Source organism: Corvus moneduloides, chromosome 1, assembly GCF_009650955.1.
Source record: "Corvus moneduloides isolate bCorMon1 chromosome 1, bCorMon1.pri, whole genome shotgun sequence".
NCBI lineage: Eukaryota > Metazoa > Chordata > Aves > Passeriformes > Corvidae > Corvus > Corvus moneduloides.
This window is the reverse complement of record NC_045476.1, coordinates 63,032,922-63,045,478: the sequence shown is the minus strand read 5'-3', so window position 1 is coordinate 63,045,478 and position 12,557 is coordinate 63,032,922. Positions and strand designations below refer to the sequence as shown.

At 40.2% G+C, this 12,557-nt stretch overlaps 2 protein-coding genes across 13 annotated transcripts in view; both read left to right on the top strand.

The window, feature by feature from the left end:
• The window catches only part of LOC116445715 (metalloreductase STEAP2), an 81,407-nt gene extending 78,155 nt beyond the window's left edge, over window positions 1–3,252 (top strand). For all 12 annotated transcript variants that reach the window (XM_032112646.1, XM_032112630.1, XM_032112664.1 and 9 more), the window contains 3 exons: window positions 50–127; window positions 1,103–1,226; window positions 1,974–3,252. In XM_032112646.1, coding sequence (XP_031968537.1) covers window positions 50–127; window positions 1,103–1,226; window positions 1,974–2,179 — 408 coding nt within the window. In that variant the 3' untranslated portion in view covers window positions 2,180–3,252. The remainder of the gene's footprint in view (window positions 1–49; window positions 128–1,102; window positions 1,227–1,973) is intronic.
• Window positions 3,253–3,978: 726 nt separating this feature from the next.
• CLDN12 (claudin 12) lies at window positions 3,979–12,516 on the top strand. Its single transcript, XM_032112619.1, has 3 exons — window positions 3,979–4,062; window positions 6,368–6,435; window positions 8,538–12,516. The coding sequence occupies exon 3, from the start codon at window positions 8,560–8,562 to the stop codon at window positions 9,295–9,297; it is 738 nt and encodes a 245-aa protein (XP_031968510.1). The 5' UTR covers window positions 3,979–4,062; window positions 6,368–6,435; window positions 8,538–8,559; the 3' UTR covers window positions 9,298–12,516.
• Window positions 12,517–12,557: the final 41 nt, after the last annotated feature.

Genomic DNA, 12,557 nt, shown 5'->3' with positions numbered 1-12,557 from the left:
CTGTAACATAATTTTACACCACAAAGCTTGTTTTTGTGTACCTTTTCAGGTTGATATTTCTGGGTTTCAGCTGTCTATCAAGACTCAGTTCAGAACAGCCTTTGAAACGATACTGCTTCTAACAAAGGTAAGTTCTCATCTTCCTATTTGACAGTTGTAGTTATGTGTTGAGTCAAGAAAATGGCTCAGTTTTGATCAAGAAGCATTCCAATGTTAGTGTGTCTTCCGAATATATAAGATAAGGCCAGTTAACAAAGAGGTTCTCCAAAATGATGATGTCTTTATTTTTACCTGCCCAAGTTAATAACCATCCTAGTTTATGTTGGGTAATAATCATAATTAGTTTATAATTGATTCATAATTGATTAATCTAGGCAGCATGTGGGATATTTCTTACAGTCAAGTAAAGGTAAAAAGATACATCATTTTCAGTTCCCCAACCCAGTAGCATTTTAAGAAGTAGAAGTACATGATTACAGTTAAATCCCTGCCTTGATGCCCTTATTGCATATCCTAACAGAGGAAAGACATTGGGCCCCAGCTTTGCAGATATTCACTGTTTCCATCTCTTAACTATGCTTCTGATTAAAATAATACATAAAAATAATGTCATTTCAAATTTAGCTCTTAACTGTATGATTTAAGTTGATGAATCTTCTAAATTTCAGGTATTGGTGTTTATTTTAGTTTATTCATGGTTGTGATTTTCTGTTACTAAAATGTTAAAGAATTTTAACACTCTCTGAATGATTTTCTTACATGTTGCATAGGTCTGAAGTGTTTCTGAAATTGATTTTGTGCTCATGGATATCAGAATAAACAAAAACCAAAACTGTCATTCTTTTTGTAAGAGGCATTTCAGAATGAGCTAGCCTGTTTACCTGAAATCTGTCTGAGCAAAAAATGACTGAATCACTGAACATTATTTTCTTCTGTCAGACTGCTTTAATATATCAGCCTTGAGCACCTGAGTCAAACTCACAGCTGCTTAGGCAAGAAAGGCTATTTAGGCAATTAAACAAATGAGAGAGGAGATACAAAATTGAAGTAGCACTTGTTAAACTAGAAATACTTACTAAAGGAAATTTACTTTTCTTTTAAGGAACTGGAGCTGTACAACGAGGAACTTGTAACAAAGCCTGCACTTCTTGCCATTAATAAAATGGATTTGCCTTGTGCAAAGGACAACTTGGATGAACTTATGACACAACTAGAGAATCCTCAGGGTAAATGAAATTACAACAATAACTTTTGTCAGAAGTAGTAGTAAGATTTCATCGGGATAACTGCATCGGCAGGGAGTTGTTTGAAACTGAAGTCAGCTATTAAATTTATTATTTGAACATATGTTTAAAATCACTTCCTGCATTTAGAGCTCTGTTTATATGCATTTGGAATGGCTTCACTGTTGGGAAAGGATTGTAATAAAATGGAGATATCCCAGATGATCTTTCTCAACTATGATATGGGAGAGTCAGTTTCCAGTCTAGGTGTCTGGAATAAGAGTTACCTGCATAGAAGGTCCCCTTACAGGCACTGACATATATAGTATTTGTCATGTGACTCTGGCCTGAGCACATGAAAATTCTGGACAGGTCTATATAGGTTTACTTCAATTTGCAGTTACATTGGGGTGAGTTGCTTTCTCTTTCCTGGAGTGTGTAGAAACCAGAAAAGCTTAAGACCATATTCTCCCATAATCTGCAATTTGGGATTTCTTTGTACTCTTTGGAAGTGTATAGAATCTTCTCATGGCAGCATTAAGAGTGGTATAACTGCTGTGTTAGTGCTTGTCTTCTGAGATTTAGGTATATTTTAAAAGATTAATTAAGCAGATAATGTGCATATTAATCACAGTTATTTTTATAACTGTAATTTATTGAAGTTAATTTTTACATTTAATGGGATTTTATGGGCTTTGTAGTGATACAGTATTTGGGGATTGTACTAACTCTTTCAATACAATTTTTCAGACTTCTTACACTTAGTAGAGGAAGAAATGATTCCAGCAAATACTCTTGAATTCAGAGAGGTAATTCCTATATCTACATATACTGGAGAAGGAATTGAGGAACTCAAAACATGTATAAGAAAATCCATAGATGAGCAAGCAGAGCGTGTGAATGAAGAATATCGGAAAAAGAAACTCCTACTTTTACAAACTTCCAAAGAAGAATAAATGAATAGAAGCTAGCACTCCTGGATGCATCCAACACATTTTAGTATTTTTACTATGCACATGAAGCCTTTGTTGTGCAGACCTTCCATTTAATTGTTCCCTCTTCCATCATTGCCTGCTTCCCTCCATTTGTTAAGTTACTTGGGTAGGGCACAGTGAGGAAAGGGCAAGTTTTTTTATTTATGTTGGCTGAAGCTTAACAGAGTAAAGACCAAAGTGTGAGCAACTCAAAGCACTGCTTAACAACTGATGGTCCCTGGAGTATTTTTTGCCAAGTGAGAGGAATGGAGGGAATATAACTTGCACAAAGGAGCAAGTTCAAGGACTCTACATCTGCCATGGGTATCAGAAGAACCAAGGGGCGTTTCTGATGGAAGAATTTTCCAGGGTCTGGGGCTTCTAAGGTGAACCAGTTCCGCTATTGTGAAGGCATTGGATTGTAGGGTTTTTGTTAGTTTTAAGGATATAAAGGAAAACGCATATAAATGGCTGCAAGGGAGTGATTTGTAGGAGCACAAAAAGCAAGACTGATTTGTAATGTTCGAGGGGTTTTTGACACCTGCTGGTGCCTACTGTAGTCATCTTAGTTGTATAAATCCTGATTCCAAATTCTCATGTTTAATTTGTGATTCCCTCCTTTTATGGAGTTGTTGAGTTTATGTTACATTTTGGTGAAGAAAATGACTGCTTCTCAACAGAGCTACACATCTCTGGGAATATTTAGTGTTCTAGATTTTGTATTAAAAGAAGGCACACTTATATTTTACTTCAAAAAAAAATTAGAAGTCCTTTATTACCAGGTATTTTTCTACTTTAAAGCTGTTAAATTGATTGTAAAGCAAAACAAGACTGAATACATCAAAGGCTTATAGTTTGGTTTAGTTTTGTTCTGTAATACGTGTATCATACCTTGCTGCTTTAAATTTTGTTAAAAGTAGTCACTGGGAAGAAAGGTATGGTTTCTTATAATGCATTTCTTATATCATTGGTATTGGTTCTTACTGTGACATTTCTCTAATTTTACTGTGTTTGGAGCTAACATGTTTTTACTAAAGCTAAGAATAGGCTGTCAATTTTTGATACTCCATTTTACAGAAGTGCAGAATGAATTAGGTTGGGAAAGACCTGTGAGATTGAGCCCAACCAATGATTGAACACCACATTGTGAACTAGAACATGGCATTCAGTGCCCTGTCCACTCTTTCCTTAAACACCTCTACCCTCCACCTCCCTGAGCAGCCCATTACCCTTTCTGTGAAGAAATTCCTCGTGTTGTCCAATCTGAATCTGCCCTGGCACAGACTTAGGCCATGTCCTCTCATCCTGTCGCTGGTTGGCGCGGAGAGGAGAGACCCACGCCCACCTGCCTACAACCTCCGCAGGGAGTTGTAGAGTGACATCATCACCCCTGAGCCTCCTTTCTGCAGGCTATTTCATAGAAGAAAACAACATGTTGCATTTTCCAGACTTAGTGAACGCCGTTCTTAACCTCACACATAAAGAGGGGCATGGGGGTGCGTTTGGAATAAGCCAGCATGGCTTGACTGAAGCTGTCCGCCGTGGGCCGTAGCTGCATGCCGTAGTCAGATTCCGCTGGCCTGCAGCAAGCTGGCTTGTCAGAGGGATGTGTTTTAGAGCATCGGTGTTTCCGGCCAGGGCTGGGGGAGCTCTCCACGCTCCTGCTTTAAACCGGAGAGCGCCGAGCCGGCGGGCGCGGAGGGGCTGCCGGGACTTGTGGTGCGCGGGCCGGGCCCGCGCTGCGCCGGCGCTGCCGCCCCGCCCCACAAGGCCCCGCGCGGCCGCGGCCTCCCCTCAGCGCGGCGGCAGCGGCGGCCCCGCGGCCGGGAGCGGCGGGCATGGCGCCTTCTCTGCGCGGCAGTAAGGTGAGCGGGCACGGCGGGGTGGGCACGGCCCCGGCACCGGGATGGCGATCCCGGTCCCTGCGGCACTTCCCGGTTCCCCCCGCTCCCTCGCGAGTGCGGGATCGCAGTGCGGCAGGCTCCGAGCGCTGTCGCGGGCGGGGGTCGGCAGTGCTCCCCGGGGAGACCTGCGTGTTCTCTCCGTGCGTCAGCTGCTCTTGCCAGTTCAGTCGGTAAAATAATTACCGTGCTCCAAGTTTTTCTTTAATGTCCTAAACTGTTAGCTAGGATCGTTAATTCTAAGCCGGTACACTTAGACTTAATTTTTAAAAGAGTTTTGTAGAGTGTAGAACTGCATGATTGATTCCCAGAATTAAAAAAAAGAGTGGTGGCACTGGTTCTGAACCAGTCCCTTGAAACTGGAGAGCTTTAGGCCTCCAGTTTCTCGTGGCCAGTTACCCAAAACTCATAATAAATTTTAAACTGCTAATACTGTTGTGGATAGTTAGATAATCCGTTTATTTATAAATTGTGTTGATAAATTGTACTGTGGTCTCTCTCCTAGAGGGCTTTCCAAAACAGTCATGGTTCCCAGACTGTGGTCTTCCCAAGGCCATGCAAGGGAACAGAGCTGGTTTTACTCATTTCTGAATTATGTCTGTAGTAGATGTGCTTTTTGTCTTTGTTTCATTTTTTTTATCTCGTGGAACATTAATGATTTACCAATTTTCAACCAGCTTCAGCCAACATCTCTTGTTACAGCATCATGGGTCTTTAGAATAGGAGGTAAAATCCGTCCCTGAAGTGCTGTTAGGACTGGTAACTTCTGTGGATCAGATACAAGAGCCTTGCACAGTACAGCTGTAAAATTCTTGGAATGGAAAAAGGTGAAGCCGAGAATCTAAGGCAAGGCAGGGTTTTATCTAGCCAAAGTATGCTTTCTTCCCTTGGACAACTAGTTCAGAAGTGGTTGAGGTCTCTAGTTGTTCAACACCACCAGGGATAGACAGTAAAATCATATGGACTAAAGCGAGGAAGAGAAAATCAAAAGAAACTCCATGTCTGCAGAAATGAGTTGGATATTGTGGAATATTCCATAGCTGCTCAGTATCTTTTATTACAACACAGGTTTCATCATTTAATGGGAGGGACTCTTGGGCTGGGCACAGCTCCCTTTGACAGCTTTGCTTGCTTGTACTAATTTTCTACTTAGTTATGCTGTTGTGGTTGTTCATGGGCGTGAACCTGCAGAGGGAGGTCTGTGTGTTTATTTTGGCTTCAGCTGCAAAGTGCACAGAAAGCTTGAAAATTAGTCAGTAATGTTAGTGGACAAAAGCTGCTTGTCCTAGCTGTGCATCTGCATTTCTGTGTCTTATATGCAATAGCATTCATATTAATGAGTTTCCAAATCTGATGCCCTCTTTCTCACTTAAGTGAAAAAATTTGGGTTCATGATTGTGTTGTAAAGTCTCTTTCTTGCCTAGATAGTTTGATAGAAGAATTTCTTTGATATTGTTGTAGGTGATGGAGCCTATTCATACATGAATTTTATAATATTTCAGGGTTTGATATGGGTAGTTTAGAATAAACTGTACATGTTACCCCAACAAACTCGCCTTTAGGTTGTAGCTTTTAACAGTCGCATACTGACATAGTCGGAGGTCTGATGCTGTCCAGTAGTAAAGTGATTTACCTATTATGTATGATCTTCAGAGTTGATCTTGGGACTTAAATGTGGGTGTAGGAAATCCACAAGAGGATTTCTCTTCCTCTGGAAAAGCTGGACAGCCATTGAAAAGGCATTACCATTATTTCCTGTCTTTCTCCCATTTCTTTGAAACCGTAGTGTAGAAGGCAGGAAGGAATAGAGAACCACAAGGATATAAACAATTGAGAGCCTGCGCTTTGTTTTCTGACATTAAATAATCATTGCACCCTTTCCTCACTGCTGTTTAAGTGCACCCTTGAACCTAACATCTGAAGTAATCATTCTGTATGACTTCTAAAGGATTTTTTGCTAAAAACTTAAAATTCAAAATGCCAACGCTGTGTCTTGGAACACCCATAAGAAAAGCAGTTTTTTGAATCCTTCTTATCTGTTGAGATGAATAGATAGATAATAAGCTATGGAGAAAAAAACTGAGGAAAGAAAAAAAAAAGAGTAGTTTGAGTTTTGTTTTTTAAAAAAGAGGAAATTGTAGAAGATGATGGAGTTGGACTAATGCAAACATATCTGATATTCCTAATTCCTGAATTGCAATGTAAGTGCTGTTGCTGAAATTGCACGAAACAAATGCGATGTTGACTCTTTCTTTGTTCTGTTTCTTAGATCCAGTAACACCTTTTTTCCTACTTAGAGAAGTTGCTAAGGTCTCTCTTGATTTGAGGACACTGCTGGTAAGTACGCTGGAGCCATCTTAATTAAGACAATACCTGTTTTGTTACTGTCTTCATCAGGGATCTGAAGCTATAATAACAGTCATAAAGCCAGAAGTAAGATGGGATAGGTCTCCTCTGATAGAAGGGATTGTGAATAACTTACCTATTTTCAGTAATCTACTACTGCAAATGAATTTTCACAAACAGCAGGTTTCTGAAAATGATCAGTCATTTGTTTATTCCAGCTGGTTCTCCTATAGCTCTGTATTGGAGTATGCACTGTCTGCATGGAAGTTTTATCCAGGTAAAGGCAAGCTCTTGGTGGAAGATCAAAAGCATCAAGCTTGAGGAGAACAAAATTTTATCCTGTATTCGATTTACCCCTCAAGTTCATTTGTTATAGTTCCATTTTCTTGCAAGTTGATTTTGTTGACCTCACCGAAGCTAGGGTTAAGCATCATATTAAAATAATCATGATGGAAATACTTCTCTGGTCCCCCTACTCAGGGGTTATCCTGTTAATGACCCACCATCTGAAAAGTTTACTGCCATGAGAAGAGTAGCTTGCCCATGCTCAGCTATCCTTAGCAACAATATAATGCCATCTTTTTACTAATAAGGTAGTTTCTGGCATAAATGTGGTTGTCATTATTTCTTTCCAGAGTGCTTCTTTCGAAAACTGTGATCAGCACTTAATGGTGCCCACATTCCACTGCAATTCTTCAGGGTTAGATGGCATAAAATAATTGCCTAATGGTTTCTTAGGAAACAAATTGGGCTTCATTTATTTCTCTATAAATCAATAGAACGCTGGCTAGCTGTATGGCTTGGTAATGCTTTTACTGTGTTTCAAGTGTACAAGGGAATTCCTTATCTGAAAACTGGAGCTCCCTGGTCCCTGGATGTTTGCAGGTATAAAAGGAGAGTGAGGGATCAGATCCAGTTGCCTTTTTGTTTGCAACCATGTCTGTAACCATACAGATACTTGTTACTTGTATATGCATTAAGTAGAACTTTTGGTACTTAAGGAATTGGTTTATGACTTTAGACAAATATGCACATTGCAGTATAATGATTTGAAAGAAATTTCAGGAGGAGTTTATAACTGAATGGCACTCAGTGAGAATTTGCAAAGTATCTGTTCATTTTTAGTACTATAATTCTTAGTGTCCAGCTTCAAGTACACTCTGGGGTGAATGCTCAGTGCCTGTTATGTATTAGGCATCTTCAGAATATCTTGAGCATGCAGAGAAGGGATAACTTGAGTTGAGTCTTTTATTTTTAGTTGTTTGTTTCTTAAAGACCTGTCATTGAGACTGTTTCTCAGCATCTCTGCAGGCAAGAGGCTATAGTAGGTATGTAGACAGTAGTTATATTGAAAAGGAAGCTTCAACAAGCGAGCAAGGTTTAACACTTGCTCTGAAGTAGAAAATGTGAAAGCTGAAAAGTCATCTACTTTCTGTAATTGTTTGTGTGCTTGGACAGTTGATTCTGAAAGGCAGGAGTAGTCTGGAAGAATTGTTAGTTGCTGTTGAAAAATTCATAGTAAATTACTCCACGGAGCCTCCACCGCTATCTCGCAGCTCTCATCAACAGTTTGGCCTATATAAAATGTGTATAACTGCCTACATATGCATTCCTTGCCAGTCTAATGATGTAAAATTTAAGCCTCTCCCTTTTACTCACGCAGCAGCACGGTAGGAGTGAGCATGCACTCTGATACTGTATCTGGGCTAAAGACAGGGAGCTGCCAGTTCAGGACAGGGGAACTTAAATCGTGCTCAGTCAGCGATTCACCTTCTTCACCTGGACTTTGTAACAACATCCATGCAGTGACACAGGGAGAGAGGCTGCGTAGACTCACACTTTCTTTTTCATCTTGAACACAGTGACTTTAGCAGTCTGTCAGCTGAGAAGTCATAACAGTCTGTAAATAATCTGATGCTTCATTAAAGCATGAATGTGGTAGTGTTACCACTGTCTTAAGCATGTCAGACAAAGAAGGTGCCAGAGAGTTAGTGCCTGCCAGCTGTCATCTTAAGTTTATGAACCTGGCACAAATCAACTGTAGTTAGTCCTGTGTCCATGATTTTCTTTTATATTTTTCTTTTTAATTGCAGGAAACAACTTCTGTGGGCAAATATGGGCTGCCGGGATGTTCATGCAGCGACTGTACTGGCCTTTCTCAGTGGAACAGCCTCAGTAGCTGGACTCCTTGCAGCAGTTCTGCTTCCAAACTGGAGGCAAATGAGACTGTACACATACAACAAGAATGAGAGGAATGTGACCGTTTACACCGGACTCTGGATTAAGTGCGCGCGCTTTGATGGGAGCAGAGACTGTGTGATCTATGACCCACAGTGGTACACAGCTGTCGATCAGCTGGATTTGCGTGTTCTTCAGTTTGCCCTTCCTCTGAGTATGTTTACTGCTGTCTCAGCTCTGTTCCTCTGCATGATTGGGATGTGTAACACAGCCTTTGTATCGAGTGTGCCAAATGTCAAACTGGCCAAGTGCCTGGTAAACAGTGCGGGCTGCCATCTCGTGGCCGGCCTCTTGTTCCTGCTTGCCTGTGCCATTTGTCTCACTCCGTCCATCTGGGTCATTTTTTATAACAATTATCTGAACAGAAAATATGAGCCTGTCTTTAGCTTTGACATCTCTGTATTTATTGCCATTGCCAGTGCCGGCGGTCTGTTTTTCACTTCCATCCTGCTGTTCCTGTGGTACTGTGCATGCAAAAGCCTCCCTTCTCCTTTCTGGCAGCCCCTGTATTCCCACGCCCCCAGCATGCACAGCTATGCCTCTCAGCCGTACTCCGCACGTTCTCGCCTCTCTGCCGTAGAAATTGACATTCCTGTTGTGACACATTCATCTTAAGGAGACAAAGCCTTGGAAGCCAAGTTCTTGTGCTCATTCAAGCCATGAAAACTGCAGGCTTGATTCTCTGTGCTGCCCTGCACTGAGTATAATACTTTGTAGGGTCAAGTTTCCCAAGGCTCAAAGCCATGGAGGCCCAAGTTCAGCAAGTCTGTTGCTGTTCTTTGTCTCTTTGTTACTTCCTGTTACTTCCTGATGACCCTTCCTTTTTTTTTCTTTTTCTTTTTTTTTTTTTTAACACTGAGCTCACTACAGTCAAAGTTGCTGCTAATGCTGGAACAGAACACTAACAATAGTATGTATCCATCCTTTTGCTTACTGATATCAAAGCAGGTTTGAACCTCTTTGAAATTTGATAAGCTATTCCTAGATTCTGATCCCATTGTAGAACCCTTGCACCCATGTATTGTCCAGAAGCAGGCAATGGAACTGGGTATAGGGGATTCACCGAGTTTCTTGTTCATCCAGACACACATGTTGTAATATGTGATGTCTGAAAAGGGTGTTTGGCAGACTACTTCAGTTCTGTGCACTGGTCTTTGTTTTTCACTGTACATACAGATACCTGCTTAGGAACTTCTGTAACAGAATTAGTGCCAAATTACCCTTTATTTTCAAAGTAGTTATCAGAAGGAATAAAACTGATTTAACTAAGAATGTTGTTCTGTGCTGTAATAGCATTTTGTGAGTTACTGGAGGCTAGAAAGTTTTTGTGAATTTTATTTCAAGTCTGTTTTTTACTAAGTTAGCAAATTCACTAGATCTATTTTGTGATTAAAACAAAAAATACTAGTATTTAAAAATTCTGGTTAGAACCTTGAATGTTTTATTTGAAGGCCTTCTTCAAAATGGATTTTCAAGTAGGATATAAAGTATTCAGTTCTAGAGAGAAATGTCACTAACTGCAAAAAGGATTAGGAAAATCATAAAGAATCCTAAAGACAATGAAAGATTCTTTTGAAACACTGTATACAAGCTATAACAACATCTCTCTGAAAGGGAATTATAACCCTGGGGAGAGATTTTTTAATCTAGATTTTTTTTTAAAGTGTATATACAAGAAACAATGAGCTTGTGTGTTTTTCAGAGTTGGTCTTTATGGTTGATGGACTTTTCATGCTGTAGCTTATTTCATTACTGATGAAGATGTAACCTTTTCAGCCTTGTTCTTCAACAGCTTTCAAATTCAGCTGTTTTAAAATCCAGTATTTCCTCTGCTGCCACCTCATAAATGCAGAAAGTTTCCTATTCCTGTTTTCCATAAGATGAGATTTTGAGTTACTTGTGAGCTTCAACTTGTAGCTTTACAAGGATGAGGAGGGATTGTAAATTCCCGACCTGGGATGTCTTTGAATTACTTTTTTCCTTCTAAAATGCAGAGCAGCAGGTGAGCCCTAAGGATCAAACCTCTTCAATATGGGCTTTGACATTACTTGAAAATTTGATGACAGTGAGTTGAAGAGTGCTATAATTAAGGCAAGCATTTGATTCTCTCAGGTTTTGGTAAATTGAGATGTTATGTTTAAGATGTCATCCCAGTAAGGAAAGTTGTTTCAATTGGTGGCATTCTGGAGCTTAGTCGATATTTGCATTTCATTAATCCCAGAATAAATTAGTTTTTCTAAAAAATCAAATCACGTTCTTTAATTCCAGTTCCAAAAATTCATCCAAGGTCCTGAAAACCATTTAGTTTCCTCCTTTGGGTGTTAGAAACAAATACTGTGCTGGGCAAATCTTGTTCTGTTAAAATCAGTGAAAAAACAGTATGTAAAGAAGGGTTGTGTTTTAGCTGGTAGATCACAGGCTTCAGTGGACTGAGGGAGGAAGATGATCTCCGTCATAATTCCCAGAATAGTCAGTAAAGTGACAGGCCTTTAAGACAGAGCACTTGATTAAACAGCGGTCTTAAGGAATTCACGCTGTACACAATAAAGAATATGTAAGAAGATATGCCTCTAAAGGCCTAAACAAGAGAGTTTCATACTCTCTTAGGTTTACAAGGTATGAGAGTATGAAGTATCTTTTTTAATCAGATCATGACTTGCATGGGATTAGAACATGTGTAATGACATGCAAGCCAGTTTTTTGTTTCTTCAAAACTGATCTTTGCTTTACTGTTACTCTGATTGTCCAACACCGTTGCTGGTTTAGCTGCCCTTATCCTTGTTAAGGTCAAAGCAAAGGGGCCACTGGTTTGTGATTTAACGTCATCTTGCTTCCGCATCACTTCAGTGTCTTTTCTTCTTTGTGCCTTGCTTCAGTTATGAGTTGGCCAGTAAATGTTACAGTCAGTGTCTGATATGCTCTTTGAGCCTGAATTCGCAAAGCATTTTGATCATTTTTGAGAGATGATGAATATGTCTCTTGGTGACTTAAAAAGGAGCTGAATTTTCAGCATCTCCAGAACAAGAATGACAGCCTGGCAAACTGTTGCTTTCTACAAGAATATAAGTTTAGCCAGTGTTGTTTTCTGTGCACTTTAATAGCAGATGCCTCTGACAGCTCTTTTGTATTCTGACTTTGACTTTTGTGCACAGAAGTTTTCATTAGTATTTGCTGCTGCTTAAGCTGATAACTTGTTGCTTTGAAAACTGTCTTTTCAAAAGCCAGAGATGAATGAGTTACAAAAAGTGGGGCTCCAGAAGATAATGGATTCCAGCATAGATTTTAGTTAGCAAAAAGACTGTTGTATCATGTTCTATCACTGAAGCACGGCTGGTTTTCTTTTATCAGTGCTGTTAATGTGTTTCTGCTGGATCCTAAGTGAAATTACCTGGAAGTGCTGTGCTGTATTTCCTTTGTTACAGAAAGAGGTGGCCAACCTGTGCCACTCCAACTTTTTTTTTTCTAAGGTTGCCATCATGCCCAGCGCCAGGGCTGGGGAGTGGCAGGCCTCCCTGGATTTGGAGAGAACACATGTATCCTGCAGGTGTGTCCGCCAGGGAGGAGCCTCTGGGGAGCAGTTAGCACCCCTGCCTCTGACCAGCTGCACCTTCCTGGGTACTGCTGTATGCAGCACAAACACTTGGGGTCATGAACAGAAAGATTTTAATTGGTAGCTTGTGCAGTCAAAGGTTGGGTGCTCTGGGATTACAGGAACCTGTATTTTTTCTAGTAGTTCCTGTCCAACTTCTTTAAATTGTGTTTACTTAAGTGTTGGTTCTTTTTATGTGAAACAGAAGATACGTATTTTTAATAAAAGAGTCTCATTCAGATGCAGTTTATTTTGATTGATTTTGTGGAAAACAGTAGCTACTAGA